Here is a 17,354-nt window from a genome sequence, read left to right as displayed (position 1 = left end):
TGGCGGGTAGCTTCAATTGAGTGTGGCGGTGCGGGAAAGAGAACAAGGAGCAACCATGCTACTGCAGCTGATGGTGATGCATTGTTCGAAAGATCCACACGAATTAGGACGTCCCGCAAGTCAGGTAAACCTTCGCTGACGGTGGTGAGAGACTTGGAAACGATGGCAACTATATCGGAGTCCGTGCGTTATCAATAGACTCTACATAGGAGAAGTTTCAGGGGCTTATAAGCTTTCTGCACCCCTGCCACAATGAAAACAAATTCGGACAACCAGCGGCGACATCTTCGTAGAATCCAGGGCCGTAAACCTGTGTAGCCAGGAAATTATACCATTTATCGTTGCAGAGTTTGCATGCGTTTGAAATCAAATCGGTGACCAGCTCTCGACGGGAAACTGAGACACTCTTCGGGTCTGTATAGAATACCACCTTGGATCTGTTGATCTCGTGCTATCTTGAAAAAAACGGCCTCTTCATTATTCAGTCAGTAACAGTCCTAAATATGTCGACCTACTTGATTACCGGAGTTTCGCGCGGTCTGGGAGTAAGTCAACCCAGCCTTTTCCATACCGCAACATACCATTATCTAACCGATGTGAACAGTTCGAATTCCTCCGCCAGCTATCAGAAGATCCGGCCAACACCGTTGTCGGCCTCGTCCGGGACAAAGCTACAACCGAGAAAAAGGCCTCAGTTGAGCTGCATGATCGGGACAACATCCACCTACTTCAAGGGGACATAACCGACTACGCTTTCCTGAAGGTATGAAAAATCTCCGGAGAAATGACGTGACTGAGCTTACTTATATTATGGTTAGAAAGCCGTTGACGCCACTGCCGCAATCACCGGCGGTGCCCTCGACTACGTTATCGCAAATGCTGCCTTCATTTCCACCTGGTCCGCCTTCGACCCTATCGGCGTCCTGTACGTTGACTGCACTTTGTGAAACCCCCGTAACTATTATTACTTGGACCTGGTTCCGGTGGAGCTTTGTTATGTTATGGTTTCCCTTTTCGTATTCTTGCCCTCGCCAGCTTGGTGTCGAGGAATTCTTCTGCGGAACAGGCCCCAAGACTAACATCCTCTACAAAACAGCGGCAATCAGCCCGAGAAACTCGAGCAAGACCTCCTAGGCTCTCTCAATGCCAACGTCATCGGCAATATCCACCTCTTCAACCTGACCATCCCACTCGTCCTGCGCGGCCACGCCAAGAAGATCATTGCCATTTCCTCGGGCATGGCAGACATAGACGTCATCACCAAGTTCGACATTACTGAATCCGCGCCCTATTCCATCAGTAAAGCGGCGCTGAACGCCGCGGTGGCCAAATTCAGCGCCCAGTACGCCAAGGACGGGGTTTTGTTCTTGAGTATTTCGCCGGGGTTGGTCGACACGGGAAACTTCAAAGATGGTAAGACTTGTGATGGGTTTCGTCTGTTTCGGTTCGATCAACAAGGGAGAGAAAGAGAAAGAGTGGCTGACATTTGATACAGCCACGATCGAGCAGCAACAGGCGTTATTTGCGCTGATGGGGAAATTTAAGAAGTTCGCGCCTCACTTCACGGGTCCAACCACCCCTGACCTGGCCATCCGAGATGTCCTGTCGGTCATCAAGAAGGCAAGTGTTGACGCGGACAAGGGGGCATTCATCTCACAGCACGGGGACAAAAATTGGCTATGAGCGGCGCATTCCTTAGTCATGTCATTGTGCACTAGGCGGTATCTCAAGCTATACCGATTGTCACCACAGGTACCACAGAACGAGGAGGCACAAAACCGAGAGGCAGTTTCAGAAGTGGCAAATGCATTCATTAATTAGCAAGGTGCCACAGGAGTCGCCAGTGAGTCACTGGCGGTGATATAAGGTACTGTTCAGCGTAAAGCGTCAATGAGCATTATCTACGCTATGTGCGTATGATAGAGAAAACAGGTCTCTAGGGTAAAAGGGCCATGACCAGCAACTGCAAGCAATTACCCACGATCCACCACAGGTATCTAGAAGAAGGCAAAGAATGCACCGAAAATAGCCAAGCCAGCGTAGGGAGCGACCGAGATCAGTTGCATGGAGTGGGCACCCAGACCGGCGACGGGGCTTGTAGTAGAAGCTGTGGCGCTGGATGCGGTACCGGTACCGGAGCTCGAGCCAGAGTCGGAACCGGAGCTTGACCCGGAGCTGCTAGCATCAGAGCCAGAGGTGGAGGTTGCTGTGCTGCTGGAGACGCCAGTGGAAGATCCGCTCGTCTTAGTTGCGGTGGCGGTAGCGGTGCCAGACGCAGAGGACGAGGTAGACGAAAGTGTATCGAAGGTGGTAGGGCACGTCAGGTTGAACATGGGCTTGGTCGAGAGGTTTTGGGTGATAGCGAACTTCATGGTGTTCTCGGGGTTGGAGTCGCGAAGGTTGTACCAGAAGGTGGGCGTCTTTCCAAAGAGCTTGCGGCATCCGACCTCGTCCCAGTATGTCTTCGCGTTGGCGACGCTGGCTACAGCCTCATCCCAGTCGGGACCGGTCGCGGGCCAGCCAGTCTCGGTGACCCAGACGGGCTTGCCGCCGACAGCGGCGACAGTCGCATCGTAGGCACTATCGAAGAGACTGCCCGCATTCTTAATCGAGTTGCCCTTGCCGTTCTCGTAGTAAGGGTACTCGTCCACACCAACCCAGTCAATGGCGTCGAGAACAGGCTTGTTGGTGGAGTTGGGCCAGACGTCCCAGGTGTCGACGTGACCGACGGGGACATTGGCAAGCGCAGAGCCCTTGAAGGCCGTCTTGTAGTCGCCGATAAAGCCGACGAGGGCATCGGGTGAGTTGCCCACGCCCGCCTTGTTCGCGACACCGGTCGCCGAATTGCGATACAAGTCCTCGCTGCCAATGGAGATGCCGATAACGAGGTCGGTAAAGTCGGTGCCGTACTGGTCAACAGCCTTCTTCAGAGCGCTTATCTCTTTAGCGATGCTGGTGGTGCCGGACGTCCAAATACCGAGGAGAATCGACGTGTTGGTCTTGATGGCCGCTTCAAAAGCCTGGATGGGGTCGTCCTCCGAGTACGCCTGGATGTTGGTGTACAATCGCACCGCATTGAAAAGGCCGGGGGCGCCGACGAGACCTTGGGCCGTCGTGAACTCAGCCTCAAAGTCTGCGAGCATTTTGGCGGACCGGTCTGCCATCGTAGCTCCTGAATTAAAACCGAGATAGTTCTCGGCAGACGCGCCAGCAGCGAAGGCGCCAGCGGCGGCCAACTTGGAAGAGATACGCATGATGATGGTTGCGATGGAGGGAAATCACGAAATGATGAAGTTGTGCAAAATTGGTATCAGGTTGATGATTTTGTAGGAAGCCTGGCCACAAAGTCCCGAAAATCGTGTCACGCCTGGTCTAGAGCGTGGCAGGAGCGTTGGTTGAAGGTAGAGAGCGAACGGCTATTAAGCCAAAAGAGTGTCGACAATTAAGGAATGTTAGAGGGTATCGAACAAAAGAAGAACGAGGAGAGAAAAAGGTGAGTCGACACGACGTTGATGAGAATATAACTAGTCTAGCAGGCACAAATGACGAGGATGGCCTTAAAATTAGGGAGGGGCGTTCCTGACAGTAGAGGCTTTGGCACCCCGGATTGCTGGGTTGCTGCTCATTACCTCATTACTTTAAAGTCTAACGCTAGAGATCGGCAGGCAGTCATGCCTTCCAGGACCCGCATTGCAAAATTGTTCCCAATTTTCAGCCAATGAAAATATCAGACTGGTCGGTGTGTTTCAAACCAGCTTCATCCGTGCTTTCTTACAACACGTGAAGTCAACAACGGCGACAACCCGGAGAAATCCGCTGTTCAAAAATGGACATCTGGACCATCATGATGCATCGTCAATGGTTTGGAGTATTGGGCATTGGCCGTCACATTCATCCTATCTTGCCAATGCGTGGTCCTCATTATCACCATCACTGGAGTCGTCCCGCTGTTCGTGTTGTAATACCGTTTTTGTGAGCTGAAATGCACAGATTGAATTGCGATGGTCAGGTGCAGTGGGCACTTTTCATGCCGCTATCCCGACATCGTATTCTTTTAATACGGGCTGCTAGGCGGGCGCCAAAGTGGGCCCTGAGTCCGACGTCTGTGTTTTAAGCCTTCTGGGCTGTCATTCAACGGTCGGCTCTCAAGTAACGGCACCCAAGCCTGCAGGTTCCTGCATGTGCTTGGCATGACACGATTGGACCTCAACCCATGTTTCCGTACGCAGGTGAACGAATGATCAACAGAAGACGATACCGTGAAAAGCTCCCGCAATGCATCAGGCGCATCACGTTGGGACGGGATTCTACCATCTTGATTACCCCTGAAATCACTGGTATCGACTATATGCTTATGAGCGGGAGGTATAAGATATTTGAGTTTAGAGTTTCGCTGGCAGTCGTTACCGTAGCTTCGATAAATATGTTGCCGGGACCTAGCTGGGACAGAGCCTTATATATGCCTTTATATTTTGACTATGTTGAAGTCGAGAAGGCCTTTTTCAACTACACTGTAGGAGAGAACCTGATTGCGATCCGTATTCTGAAGATTCCACGCCATTTGATGCTTTGTCGTTGAGATTGGTCAGATACTCTTAACGTCTGTAAGTGCAGGGTGTGTGGTTAGCTGGGACCAGACTGCAATAGCTAGTTGAAATATAAAAAATCACAAACATGCTCGACTTCTATTTGGTGTTTGGCTTCATAAGAAGCATATGGGATACCCTAAATATAACAAGGAAATCCCGGTTCCCCCAAAAGGGTTTGTCTCCGAATCTCCTCACTACCCCAAAGTTTCCCCATGTTGTCTGCATTTATATTGTTCGGAGCCTGAATCGCCGGGAGACAACGTGAAGTCGGTCGAGGACCTAGAGGTTCCAGGAATGGACAGGAAAATCTCATCTTATTTTGGTAGCCAATGCCGTGCTGAGACGTTAAGCGGTCCGGATACTCGGTGCGAAATACCATTAAGCCAGATTGTGCAAAGTATATATTTGCATCAGCTCCCCCCATCTGGCCATGTCGTGGTCACATTGAAGCCAATTGCACCACCAGCAGAGTTGGTTCGACATGTTTTCTGTAGCTCTCGTGTTTGGCCTTACCGCCACTGCCGCCTCCGCAGGACCACTACTTACTCCCCGAATCGACATCACATGTCCCATAGTACTAGAAGGGCGCGTGGCCAGCTCGACAGCCCTGTCAGACTTCGACTCGTACTCAACAAGCATCTTCAACCCCGACTACGTTCGGGGAAGCCAGCCATGGTCACAGATCCTAGTCTTTTCCAATACGACTAATTCCCGCTTCGAAAATGCGAGCTACAAGTCTATCGAAGTTACTATCAGCGACCAGTCGATCTTCCAGTCACAGAACGGGTTCCGGCGTGCCGGCCTCCAGATCAATGGCGATACGAATACAGGCGGACCGGGCTCTAAGGGCGTAAAGACTCTGCATTGGAGCGTAAAGCAGGATTCGTCAAGGCCGCTGAACTTGACGCATGAGTATTTGGTATGAATTTCTTGTCATAGAGTTCTGTGTTTTCGAGTCAACGGACTGTCAAACTGACATCGTTCCAGAATGTTTGGCACGAGCGTGCAGACTACAATGGGAACCAGTTCAACTTCCAGACGGGCACGGTCATTGGGCAATCATATGCGAAGGACACGTTCAAGATCCTGGACCGCCAGAATGTCTTGGTCTGGTCGACGCCCATTGATGCCACTGCGTGGCAAAATTTTGCCGTTACATTGGACTTTGATAAGAAGTGAGCTACATTTTCCATCGACCTTGGTTGTCCAGTGTTCATTGACAGTTGTGTCACCAGCACCCTGCAGGTGTACTACTCCGAGGGGGATGCAGCGCTCGCTGCTGTCACAAACGTCCTAACCAATGATAACTCGGGCGAAGGCCAATATCAGTTTGGGATCTTGAAGAAGCCTACTGGTACTAGTGATGTTGTCAACTCCGGTTACCAAGAAAAAGGTATACTCGAGGGGCAGATTTATGGCGGCATTTTCCTTGAGGATAGTGCTGACGGATGTATTTCTCTTTGAAAATTGCACTTTGCTGTAGCATGGACTCGATGACGGCACAAACGAGATTATAAGTAAATAATCCACCACGAGACGGTCTAGCAATGTTTTTTTTTGTTTTCGTTTGCATACCATACGTATGTTATATATAGCGAGGATAAAATGTGCACTATGATGTCCATACCCGTACCAGCATGTTCACATAGACGGTTCAGATAATTACACAATAGTGTTCCCATATAATAATTCTGGAAATCAATCTTATAATAGGATAAATAGTGTACCGCAAGGAATAGTGTAGATTCCCTCTGATCTAGTGCACTAGATGCTGGACATTAGGAGAAACTCAATTTTTGCACCTACAAAAATCTTCGGTATATACCCACATGAAAAGGCGAAAGGCTCACCCGGCGCCAAACTACTACAGCAGTGCTGCCTGATATAATCATCACAATTAGGCCGTGCCTGACAGCCTGAGGTAACATGGCGACGCAATTAGAAGAAATTTATAACGGCCAGAAACTTGTGGCTTGGAGCCGGCAAGAGCAGAGCCTGGCTGCGGAGTTTCCCTTCTTCTTTCTTCCTCTTTTCTGTTGTGTATGCTAGCTATCATCATCTCGGTATAAGGGTCAGCTCAACCCACCAAATATCCGGATTTTGCTGTGGAGACAGTTTTAACCCTGAGATCTGGTGGGTTGTGGTGGGTTGATCTGATTATTATTTGGCGGGGGCCTATTATTAGTATTTGGCACCTACTGTCAGACCTTATAACTACCAAAAATACCTCATTCTACAGCGAGTGGGTCCCTCGTCTTTTGACGGTCAATTTGGTCCAACACCTGCCAGCTAGGCCTATATAAGGATATGTACGCTTGAATGTCCTTTATAGTTAAATAGTAGTTTAATATCTCGCGAAGAAGGGAGATTTCTGACTTTCATCGATAACTTCTTCGAACAGCGTCAAATCATCAAACCGATTGCGGCATTCGATTCCTAACGACCGTTTACGTCGGACAGTGACCTCGCATCGCACGCGAAGCGAGGACGCAAGCGATGGCGGCGCCGATGGTGATCGACGGGGGACGGGCGGGACTCGAACAGAGTTTTCACCACCCCCACGCCAACGAAAGTGCCCACGCACCGAACGTGGAGCGCACCAGCAGAAAGAACGCAGAGAGGGAAGGGATCGGAAGAGAACTACAAAAGGTAGAACAAGAGATTGCCGACTTGGTCCCACGTGAGAAGATTGAGGTCATGGGGGGTTTGATGGAGCGTTGGCTGGGGTTGAAACTAGCCGGCAGGACGCTGGAGGAGGGGGGCGACAGACCCGCCACACATGCCGACGTACTGGCAGTGACTCTGGCCCTTGCCGAAATTCCTGCGGCGATCCAGACGATGGTTGAGAAGACCATGCAGGATACGGTGAAGAACGTGGCCTTGCCTACAACTCGATCCTGGGCCTCAATCGCCTCAGGATCGGCCCAGGGACGGGGACCCGGTGAAGCCCCAGTGTGGCAGCAGCGGGTTGTAGTGCCCCAGCGAAGGGAGAGAGAGGTAGTGATCCGGGGGACAGAGGACCCTAATATGAAGAACAGATCGGCGGCTGAGGTCGTAAAAGCGGTGAACAGTGCACGCGGCAGCACCGATGCAGTGGCGGCCCGCAGGCTGCGCAGTGGCGATACCGTAGTGACGTTTAAGCAGTCGGCCTCAGCGGCGACCACGGACAGCAGGTGGGTGCGTAGTGCCTTCGGCGATAAGGCACTTCTCAACCGCAGAGAAGTTGCAGTGATCGCGAAGGGGCTGCCTGCGAAACGGCTGCGAGAGGTCCACGACGAGAGCCAGCTACTTAAAGACCTGAAGCGGGACAATACAAAGCACCTCTCTAAGGCTAAAAGAAACCTCCCCCGGGCGCCGCAAGCACCGTATGCGGCCCTGATACTACACGTGGATAGCGTGGAGGCGGCGATGGAACTATGCTCCGAAGGGCTTATTTGGGAGGCCCAGATATTCGATTGCGAGCCGTACGACGGCAATCTTCGGGTTCGGCAGTGCTGCCAGTGCTACGAATACGGCCATATCGCGAAACACTGCAAGAAGACGGCGCGTTGCGGCGTCTGCGCTGCAACGGCACACCCAGGGGGTGAAAAAGACTGCCCCGAGAAGGCACCTAGCGGCAAAAAACGTTGTGTGAACTGCAAAGGGAAGCACACGGCGTGGGACAGGGACTGCCCTACGGCAGAACAGCAGCGGCTACGCGTACGCGAGGCGTACGCTCACCGCCCCCGACAATTTGAGGTCCGCAGCTACTCGGACGGGTTATCTAGTGAGGGCAGGCTCACACCACCTAGCTCATTGACCAGCGACGGGTTTACAGTTGTACGACCCCGGGGCCGCCCCCTGGGCGGATCGCGAGTGGAGCAGGAGCGAACCGAACGGTCTGCGTCAGCAATGCGTAGCTTCCTCACTAAGGGACGTACGAACGAAGATATACCATCGACAGCTTAATGGTAGTCTCTATTCTCTACTGGAATATCGCAGATTCAAAGGCGAACGCAACGCTAGCGCTGGATAAGGGGGGTGACTATGATATAATAGCGGTTCAAGAGCCATGGATCAACCGGCAGACGAAGGCGATTTATTGCCCGAAGTCTTCCAGGTACGAAGTAGTGTACAGCAGCGGCAGAGCTGCGCTATACGTCCATAAACGATACGACGTGGCTACGTTGCGACCCCGTACCGGGATGGACTGGAGCAGTATTACGTTCGGGGCAGGCCCGGACGCCCTTACAATCTGGTCTATCTATTCACCAAGCCAGACCGGGAGCCGCTGGGTCAGCCCGCTCCAAGACCTCCCTAATGGGGCGCCGGAGGGGACACAGGTCCTCGTAGGGGACTTCAATACACATCACCCGCTGTGGGACGTCCACGGACGGTCATCACGGGGCAGCGACAACGTAGTGGAGTTTGCGCGATGCTGGCGATTAGAGCTCGTTACGCCGTTCGGGGAAATCACACGGCAAAGGCACAAACAACGAGACTCAACTATCGACCTAGCCTGGGTGACGAAAGGGGCTAGGATTGATTACGATGGGGACCCGGGCCTAGAGGGCTCAGACCACAGAGCGCAAGTGATTAGGGTAATATCCAACGGGGAAGCAGTCAAGGAGGGCCGCCGCAGTGTTGAAGGGTGGAACTGGGCGATGGCGGATAAGTGGCTCATCGTAGCCGAATCAAGCCAGAGATTTATGAATTATTTGCCGGTTGAGACGATAACGGAGTTGGACCAGGCTGTTGACTGGGTTATCCGGAACCTCCAAGAGATCGCCGACGTGGCGGTCCCGAGACGCACCGTTGGCCGAGGCGCTGGGGTCCCGTGGTGGTGCCCGCAGGTTAGCAAGGCTTGCGCTGAGACGAAGAGACGACGGCGGGACTACCTCCAGGCAAGGTCGCAGACCAACTGGGACGAATATACAAGAGCCGGCCAAAAACAACGGCTCGAAATCAGCGAAGCGCAGACGCGTAGCTGGCACGAGAAGCTCGAGGGGACGGCGAAGGATCACAAAAGCCTGTGGGCACTGCAGAGGTGGGCTAGGCTACGGAGCTGGGCCCCCCCTGAGGCCCACGGCTTGCCAGATCTCCGGAGGGACGCCGGCGACACGCTTACGGCACGTACACATGATGAGAAGGCAAAATTACTAGCTGAGAGGTTCTTCCCAGACCCGTATATAGATCTATCGGACCTCGATCGCGGCCTATTACAGACGAGACCAGAGCTGAACGTCCCTAGGGAGGTGACCACAATGGATATCGAGTCTATCATCAAAGGAACGGCTGCTCGGAAGGCTCCCGGCGACGACCTGATCCCCACTGGCCTGCTAAAGGCCTGCGGTGAACCCCTATGGGAGATCCTAGCGGATCTGGCAACAGCTAGCTTTAGGCTGGGGTACTACCCGGAGCGCTTCCGCTCAGCGAGGGTGGTTGTTATCCCTAAGCCTAATAAAACGACAGCTCAGAAGCAGACCCCTGGCGGCTGGCGCCCCATTGCCCTGCTTAGCACGGTAGGGAAGGTAATAGAGACGGCGATGAGCCAGCGTATCACCAAAGTAGCTGAGGCGGCCGGCCTACTACCAAACGGCCAAATGGGTAACCGCGCTGGGAGGTCCACCGAACTGGCAATACGTATAGTTGAGGACGTGGTCTATACGGCGTGGAGACGCGGGGGCATCGCCTCGCTGCTACAGCTAGACATCAAGGGGGCATTCGATACGGTCAATTACAGACGGCTGATTTCCATATTAGCCCGGAAAGGCTACCCGGAGTGGGTTCAGGAGTGGGTACGCAGCTTCGTGGAGGATAGAACGGTACGCCTCCGGTTCGATGGCAAGGAGTCAGAGCCAATCCCCCTACGAGCTGGCGTCCCCCAGGGGTCACCGCTATCCCCGATACTGTTTATATTATACATTTCAACGCTGTACGAGGAGCTAGCGGAGCAGCATCCACTACTTTTAGTAGTCGGGTTCGCGGACGACACGAACCTGCTAAGCGTCGGCACCGATCCAGACACGACCTGCCGCCGGTTGGAGAGCGCATGGGCTACGTGTCAGCGGTGGGCAGTGAGGCACGGGATGGAGTTCGCTCCTGACAAGAGTGAGCTAATGCACTTTACTAGGGCCCGAGAGCCCTTGCCGCAAAGTATTCGCCTTGGGGACGCCACAGTGTCGCCGGTAGTCTCAGCCAGGTTCCTAGGAGTCTGGTTCGACCGCAAACTGACGTGGCACGCCCATGTTGAGCGTGTTAAAACAAAAATGGCAACTCAAAAGCTAGCCCTGACAAAGCTAGTCAATATGTCGTGGGGCTGCGATCTTATACGGGCGAGGCTGTTATATACGGTGGTTATCCGTAGCGCGATTGCCTTCGGGGCGACTGCGTGGCATACTATAAGTGAGGAACCGGCAGGGCCAGCTAAGAGCCTGATGGGGATACAGAACGAGTGCCTCCGGGTAGTCTGTGGTGCCCACAAAGCGACGCCGGTTCGCCACCTGGAAGCAGAAGCAGCAATCCCGCCACTAGACCTCTATCTTAGTGCCCGGGCTGCTAAGTTTGAAGAACGGCTACGGCTTAGCGGGAAGAGAAATCTGCTTCGCAGCGCGAGCGCTAAAGCGTCACATATACTCCGGCAGGATAGGCCGGCGAAGAGGAAGCAGGCGTCGCAGCTACTCCGACCGGCAGGGTACACTATGGAGAAGGAGGCCCGGGGCTCCGAGTGGATGAGTGAGGAAAAGGAGGTCCCGGCTGCCCTCCTCGACCACTGGAGGAAGAGATGGCTCACCGGAGCAGAGCATCACGATCGCCAGCGACGCGCTATCGCTGAGGAACCGGAGGGCCCTTCGATGCAGATACCGAAAGGGGGCAAGTATTTCGGCCTGAACCGACTGGAGGCGTCTACGCTGTGCCAGATCAGGACGGAAAAAATAGGACTAGCAGCCTTCTTATTCAAGACAGGGGCTTTTGGCGTGTACTCGCCGCTATGCCGCTGTGGCGATGCCCCTGAGACGGCAGAGCACGTAATCCTCTTTTGCGGGCTGTTGGAAGGACCGAGGGAACGATTACGGGCCGCCATCGCACCACGGCCACTATACTCTCGCAGAGACCTCGCAACGGCAACAGGAGAACCAGTAGTTAGTGGGACTATTGTAAGATGGCTGCTAGGGACGGGTCGGACAGCTTCAAGGCCCAGATAGCATCGATCTTCTCAGGGGGGACTTTGTTGGTAGGTTGAGAACCAACGTAGTATGGTAGTGAACGCAACGCAGTCGCCAATAGGGCGAACCGACGACGCAGCGTATGTATTTAGTCCAGCCATTAGGGCACGGTTTGACATACGGGAGTACTAGTAGAGGTACCGGGGGCTTCGAGCCTACGGCGTATTTAATAATAATAATAATAATAATTTAATCTTAGGCCTAGGTTAGCTACTATTAACTATTATTTGAATAGTTAGTTAACGTAGTCCACAAGCGAACGGGTCACCCAACCGAACGGGTCACGCCCATAGCAAAAAATAGAACTAAACTTCCTAACTTTACCACGCAACTAATTCTCGATGGATTTTGGTCAAAAAGAATCTCAATTACTCCTTGCAACTCAGGATATCAGAAATGACTTTAACACTTAGTATCCGACGTGCTGCAACAATCTACAAAGTCTCGAATACTACTCTCCAGGCGCGTCTTCAAAAACGTCAATCACGTCGCAATATCGAAGCCAACGGTTGGAATTTAACAAAACTAGAAGAAAATACGATTATCCAAAGGATAATTGAGCTATATTCGCAAGCATTTACTCCCCGGCTAAGTGCTGTTGAAGATATGGCAAACCGACTGCTACGCGACCGCGACGCGTTACGCGTCGGCAAGAACTGGGCCTCCAACTTCGTTAAGCGACAACCACAGCTCAAGACGGTATTCAGCCGTAAATACGACTATTCTCGGGCCTTATGCGAAGATCCGGAGCTTATTCAAGGCTGGTTTGACCTTGTGCGCAATACAATTGCGAAATATAGGATCGCCGATGCCGACATCTACAATTTCGACGAGACCGGCTTTATGATAGGTCAGATTACCGCATCGATGGTTATTACGAGCTCTGAAAGGAAAGGCAAGCCTAAGCTAGCCCAGCCTGGCAATCGGGAATGGGCTACGGTGATCCAGGGCGTCAATTCCCAAGGCTGGATGGTCCCGCCATACATCATTGTCAAGGGCCAATACCACCTCTCTTCCTGGTACGAAAACGACGCGTTGCCGAAGGACTGGAGGATCGCTGTGAGCCCAAATGGTTGGAATACGAACTAATTGACCGCAGATTGGCTAAAACACTTTGACAAATACACCAAAGGCCGGAAATCGGGTGTATATCGCCTTCTTATCCTGGACGGCCACGAAAGCCACCATTCCGACGCCTTTGAGCAATATTGCAAAGAGAACAAGATTATTACACTTTGTATGCCTGCCCACTCTTCTCATATCCTCCAGCCACTAGATGTGGCATGTTTTGCGCCGTTAAAAAAAGCCTACGGCTCGCAAATTGAGAAGCTCGTCCGAGCCCGGATTTCGCATATCACAAAGGAGGACTTTCTTCCGGCATTTTGCGACGCGTTCAAGAAGAGCCTGACCGAAAGCAATATTCGTGCAGGCTTTCAATGGCTGGGATTGTGTCTTTAAGCCCAGATATTGTTATTGAGAAGCTGGATGTGAAATTACAGACTCCAACGTCCTCCCGGCCCCCTACGCGGGAAACCCTTCCTTAGGCTTCTCGGACGCCAAACAACCCAACCGAGGCTACTTCGCAATCCGAATTTATTAAATCTCGAATTTCTAGGCATCAAAATAGCTCCCCGACGTCAATTTACGATGCTATCGATCAGTTTTCGAAAGGATCGTGGAGTATTATGCATAAGATGGCTTTACTCCAAGCTGAGGTCGCGGAACTTCGAGAGGCAAATGCTCTAATTAGCAAGCGGAGCAGGGCCAAAAAACACGAGTACGGCTTGGAGGATCACTTAATTCACAAGACGTACAAGATCTTCAAGATCAAAAGGACGTTGCGCAGCAAGTACAGCAGGAAATGCGTGGAAATAGCGCTGGATCAAATCGTGGCCAGCCACGGCAACGGCGCTGTGGCGTATGCGGGAAGACCGGGCATAATGCGCGAACCTGTCAGGTAGAGATAGAATCATCTGGGCAAGAGTATTCTGAGTAGTTTTAATTGATTTACGGCGTTGTGGTTGCGAAATCGTGTTGAATTCCATGTTTTGCTAGTTGGCGTGACCCGTTCGGTTGGGTGACCCGTTCGCTTGTGGACTACGTTAGTTTATAACGTATTTATTCTCATAAGTAACCTAATGAATTTCTCGTAGCTCTTACTATCAACTTATTTACTAAAATCATCTACCGATTTCTTAGATCTAGGTACATAATGTTGAGGGGAGGAACAAGCCCTTCGGCTAGGAGATCTTTATCATTGTTCTTACTAACTACTATATACAGCACTCTACAGCTATTTCATCGCTAAGCACTATGACAATTACCGCCCCCCCTCCTCTGAGCTATCCTCGAGTCTCCATCGAAGATTCAGTACCGACTGGATATTTGTGGTTAGAGGTTACTCTTCGAACAAGTAGTACTCTGCAGGGCGTTGCAGCCAGCCAACTTTATAAAGATGTTATTGCCATTAACACACACTATCTTTACAAGGTCAAGTTAGACATGCTATAGACTAATACGAGTTCATCGCATGATCAAGATGATGCCGCATCGCTGTTTGGTTACTTTGCATATCTCATCTGCATCTCTATTTTTTCAATAGTACGACGCAGGTTTCTTCATCCGGACTGGTCTGTGGCGCTATCTCCGGGCCGCCCGCACCCAGCAGGAGAAGTCCATGAATGGTGCGCAGCTGCCTTCTATGCTATGTATGCCAATATCCAGGTTTTGGTACATCTTTTCAGCTTTGGGCGTATTTTGCCACGTGATATGGACAAGAAATATGGCTTTTTGCTACTAAAAGTGAGTTCAACCTTCATTGCAATTCAACTGTGGCGATGACTTATGTTTTTGATGTAGTGTGCACTAATAGGTTGTAAATTTGATACATATAGTTTCTTGTGTCTAGGCGGTGCCAATGAGACCTACAGGCCAGTCGTCTCCTACTAACTATAGTACAGTGCAGCCAACTTGCTAGCATTCCGCACGTCTAGCTCGATAGTGCTCGGAACTTCTGTAACCTTAGCCCTCAGGAAAATCTCAGAGACATAGTGCTTCCGGACTGCCTTTCAGAGGACGACTTGAAACAGCTCCAAGATTCACGCGACCCTATCCATGAAAACGGTCTTCTTCATATGCAAGGATTTACCCAGCTGTATAAAACTGTACTTCGTTTGAGTACAGAACGTAGTCTGAAAGAACAGCTACTGAATCTCGGTTCGGATGTCAAGCCTTATCTCAACAAACAAGACTCCAAGTGTCGTACAGCACTTGTCTCGAACTCTCCGTGAAAACCAAGATGATGTCCGGATGCTACTCAGCTTCGGTGCAGATCCTAACACAATAGCCAACGACAGTCTGAGCCCATTTTCATATAAATCAGAGGGAAAGCACACATACTGTGCCAGACTTCTGCTTGGAGCAGGTGCAAGCATGAAACTCGCCGAGTCATACGCCATCTGTAGAGACAGTTCCCCCTACCTCGCAGCACGCTTCGCGACAGACACGGTGCTTCTGCAATTGCTATTGGACAGCTGTACCAGAGATCCAGCCATCTCAGCCGCCAGCGCGCGTTCAGCGACACTGACGATAGCCGTACATTACAACCGCCATGAGGTCCTCAGAACGCCAATTCAATGTCCATCGATCGATGGGTGCGTCAGGGTTCTTATGGACGCTTAGGAACATACCTAGTTGCTTGATGTCGTCGGCCATTATACCGACCGACTGGCAATGTGAACCATAGAGACCTTGCTTCTGGACTCCCCGTCGCTTGGTTTCGTGCCCACTCAGGTGCAACCTCCATTGAAGTCAGACAGGCTAGAGGCCTACGATGGGATATTACGCCAAAGGTATCATTACAACAACAGACTGCGCGATGCATTCGTCAGTTTCTGTGAACTGAACATAAGTCCGCAGAGGGCCGCCGGGTTGGCTGGCTATGGGGCTTGTTCGAGTAGTCACCTTATGGTCGCGTGGCCATGAACCAGTATCACGATAAACTGCCCCGCGCGTGGTGGTGGAAGTCGTATTAAGATTATTATATTAATGATTCCTGCAAATGCTATATTCTGTCTATTGTCTTTCCAACCTCTAGCTTTTGTCTAAGCCTAACCCGTACATAGATTCCCGGATAAATTACTGCAATGACGTTAGGAACCTCGCACTGAAGGATGATACTTCAAAGGGGGGGTTGACTTACACAAGAGAGATCAAAGTAGGGCGACACCTGCTGCAAGTCACCAGCAGGGAAGATACCGAAGTCAGGGTTGGCCTGACCCCACTGTGACTCCTGGAGAGTGTACCACCACAAATTGATACCGCTCGAGATCAAAGTGCAAGCAATGTCCTGCCAGTAGATGCGAGCGTTGTCAGCGTTGGCCACAGCCAAGTTGACAGTGTCTCCAACAACAGGCCAGCCAGTCTCAGTAACGTAAACGGGCTTGCCACCAGCCAGAGCCAGGGTCTTGTTCAAGCCGTCGTAGAAGCGGGTGCTGGCATCACCAATGCTGTTAGGCTTGACGCTCTCCCAGTAGGGGTATCCATCGAAGCCCAGCCAGTCAACGGCGTTGGTGACGGCCGTGTTGGAGGCGTTGAGGAACGAATCGTACGTATCAACGTGGCCGATGGGGGTACCCTCGAGGGCTGTCCCCGCAATGGCACTGCGGACCTGCGAGATGTAGTTGACGAGGTCGTTGGGGCCGACGCCGATCTCCTTGTTGGCATCGCGGTACAGGTCCTCGCTGCCGACCGAGAGGCCGACCACCAGGTCGGTGAAGGCGGTGCCGTACTGAGCGATGGCGGCTTTCAGGGCAGTGATCTCGTTGGTGATGGCTTGGGGGCCGCCTGAGACCCAGAGGCCGAGGAGGAGCGTTGTTTGGGTCTCGATGGCCGCGGGGATGGCGGAGATGACATCAGTGGCGGTGCCCCATTGGACTGTGAGATGGAGTTAGCGAGAGCTCTTCCAGCAGAAAATACTGTAGTTTAACAGAGAGATGAGGAGTACTGACTCATAGTGTACAAACGAGCACTCGCCCATCCACTGGTGTTGGGCAGGTTCTTAGCCCGGTTGAATTCATACGCAAAGTCGGCCTGCTGCTTAGCCGACTGGTCCAAGAAGAACGCTCCGTAGTTGAACCCCTGGATGCCGGAGTTGGCGGCGCTGGCAGCCGCATTAACGGTGCCGGCGGCAGCCACGAGGCCGATGACAGATGAGAGGAAATGCATTATGTAGGAATTAAATATAATAATCGAAAACGACAGAGATAATCTGGCTTGAGTATTAAAACGAGTGACTACTGAAAAGACAGTATGAAGAGGAAAGGAAAAGAAGAAACAAGAGGACGTTGTGGTCCAAAGCCTCTTATGGCTGACGACGAATTCCACATCGGGAAAAGGGATCCACCACAGGGCTTCGTGTCATCGAAGCATCGACGGAATATTTTCGCGCGGGAGCACACATAGGGGACCCGGCGACAAATTCAAGCCGCCTCATTTGCTTGGGTGCCATGGGTCCAGGGAAGTCCAGAACCGATCATCCCGTATTGCATGGAGCCCGCAG

At 52.0% G+C, this 17,354-nt stretch overlaps 5 protein-coding genes across 5 annotated transcripts; 3 read left to right on the top strand and 2 right to left on the bottom strand.

Annotated features, from left to right (window-relative positions):
- Positions 1 to 503: 503 nt before the first annotated feature.
- On the top strand, positions 504 to 1,906 carry BCR38DRAFT_497893 (uncharacterized protein; the record flags this gene model as incomplete). The annotated part of the gene is made up of 5 exons (XM_040864778.1): positions 504 to 545; positions 605 to 763; positions 819 to 925; positions 1,097 to 1,413; positions 1,496 to 1,906. 5 exons carry the CDS (start codon positions 504 to 506, stop codon positions 1,681 to 1,683), a joined length of 813 nt encoding a protein of 270 aa, XP_040712672.1. The 3' UTR covers positions 1,684 to 1,906.
- A 91-nt stretch (positions 1,907 to 1,997) lies between these two features.
- Positions 1,998 to 3,254, bottom strand: BCR38DRAFT_412417 (glycoside hydrolase superfamily; the record flags this gene model as incomplete). Its single annotated transcript, XM_040858690.1, has 1 exon — positions 1,998 to 3,254. The coding sequence occupies one exon, from the start codon at positions 3,252 to 3,254 to the stop codon at positions 1,998 to 2,000; it is 1,257 nt and encodes a 418-aa protein (XP_040712671.1).
- Positions 3,255 to 5,070: 1,816 nt separating this feature from the next.
- BCR38DRAFT_398434 (uncharacterized protein) lies at positions 5,071 to 6,053 on the top strand (the record flags this gene model as incomplete). The annotated part of the gene is made up of 3 exons (XM_040857690.1): positions 5,071 to 5,508; positions 5,577 to 5,764; positions 5,825 to 6,053. The coding sequence occupies 3 exons, from the start codon at positions 5,071 to 5,073 to the stop codon at positions 6,051 to 6,053; spliced, it is 855 nt and encodes a 284-aa protein (XP_040712670.1).
- Positions 6,054 to 15,074: 9,021 nt separating this feature from the next.
- Positions 15,075 to 15,587, top strand: BCR38DRAFT_444345 (uncharacterized protein). The gene has a single exon (XM_040860934.1). It carries the CDS (start codon positions 15,104 to 15,106, stop codon positions 15,473 to 15,475), a length of 372 nt encoding a protein of 123 aa, XP_040712669.1. The 5' UTR covers positions 15,075 to 15,103; the 3' UTR covers positions 15,476 to 15,587.
- A 219-nt stretch (positions 15,588 to 15,806) lies between these two features.
- BCR38DRAFT_444344 (GPI-anchored cell wall beta-1,3-endoglucanase EglC) lies at positions 15,807 to 17,097 on the bottom strand. Its single transcript, XM_040860933.1, has 2 exons — positions 16,804 to 17,097; positions 15,807 to 16,729 (listed from the first exon to the last, which is right to left on the bottom strand). Exons 1-2 carry the CDS (start codon positions 17,018 to 17,020, stop codon positions 15,975 to 15,977), a joined length of 972 nt encoding a protein of 323 aa, XP_040712668.1. The 5' UTR covers positions 17,021 to 17,097; the 3' UTR covers positions 15,807 to 15,974.
- Positions 17,098 to 17,354: the final 257 nt, after the last annotated feature.

Source organism: Pseudomassariella vexata, assembly GCF_002105095.1.
Source record: "Pseudomassariella vexata strain CBS 129021 chromosome Unknown BCR38scaffold_12, whole genome shotgun sequence".
Lineage (NCBI taxonomy): Eukaryota > Fungi > Ascomycota > Sordariomycetes > Amphisphaeriales > Pseudomassariaceae > Pseudomassariella > Pseudomassariella vexata.
Note: the sequence above shows the minus strand (reverse complement) of the source record. Positions and strands in the feature narration are given on the sequence as shown.

Excerpts from the sequence above, each read along its gene's own strand:
- BCR38DRAFT_444344 (XM_040860933.1), bottom strand. The coding sequence starts at position 17,020 with ATGCATTTCCTCTCATCTGTCATCGGCCTCGTGGCTGCCGCCGGCACC. Across the intron at positions 16,730-16,803 it reads TGCTCGTTTGTACACTATGA|TCCAATGGGGCACCGCCACT; the intron begins GTCAGTACTCCT and ends TCCATCTCACAG.
- BCR38DRAFT_444345 (XM_040860934.1), top strand. The coding sequence starts at position 15,104 with ATGCTACTCAGCTTCGGTGCAGATCCTAACACAATAGCCAACGACAGT.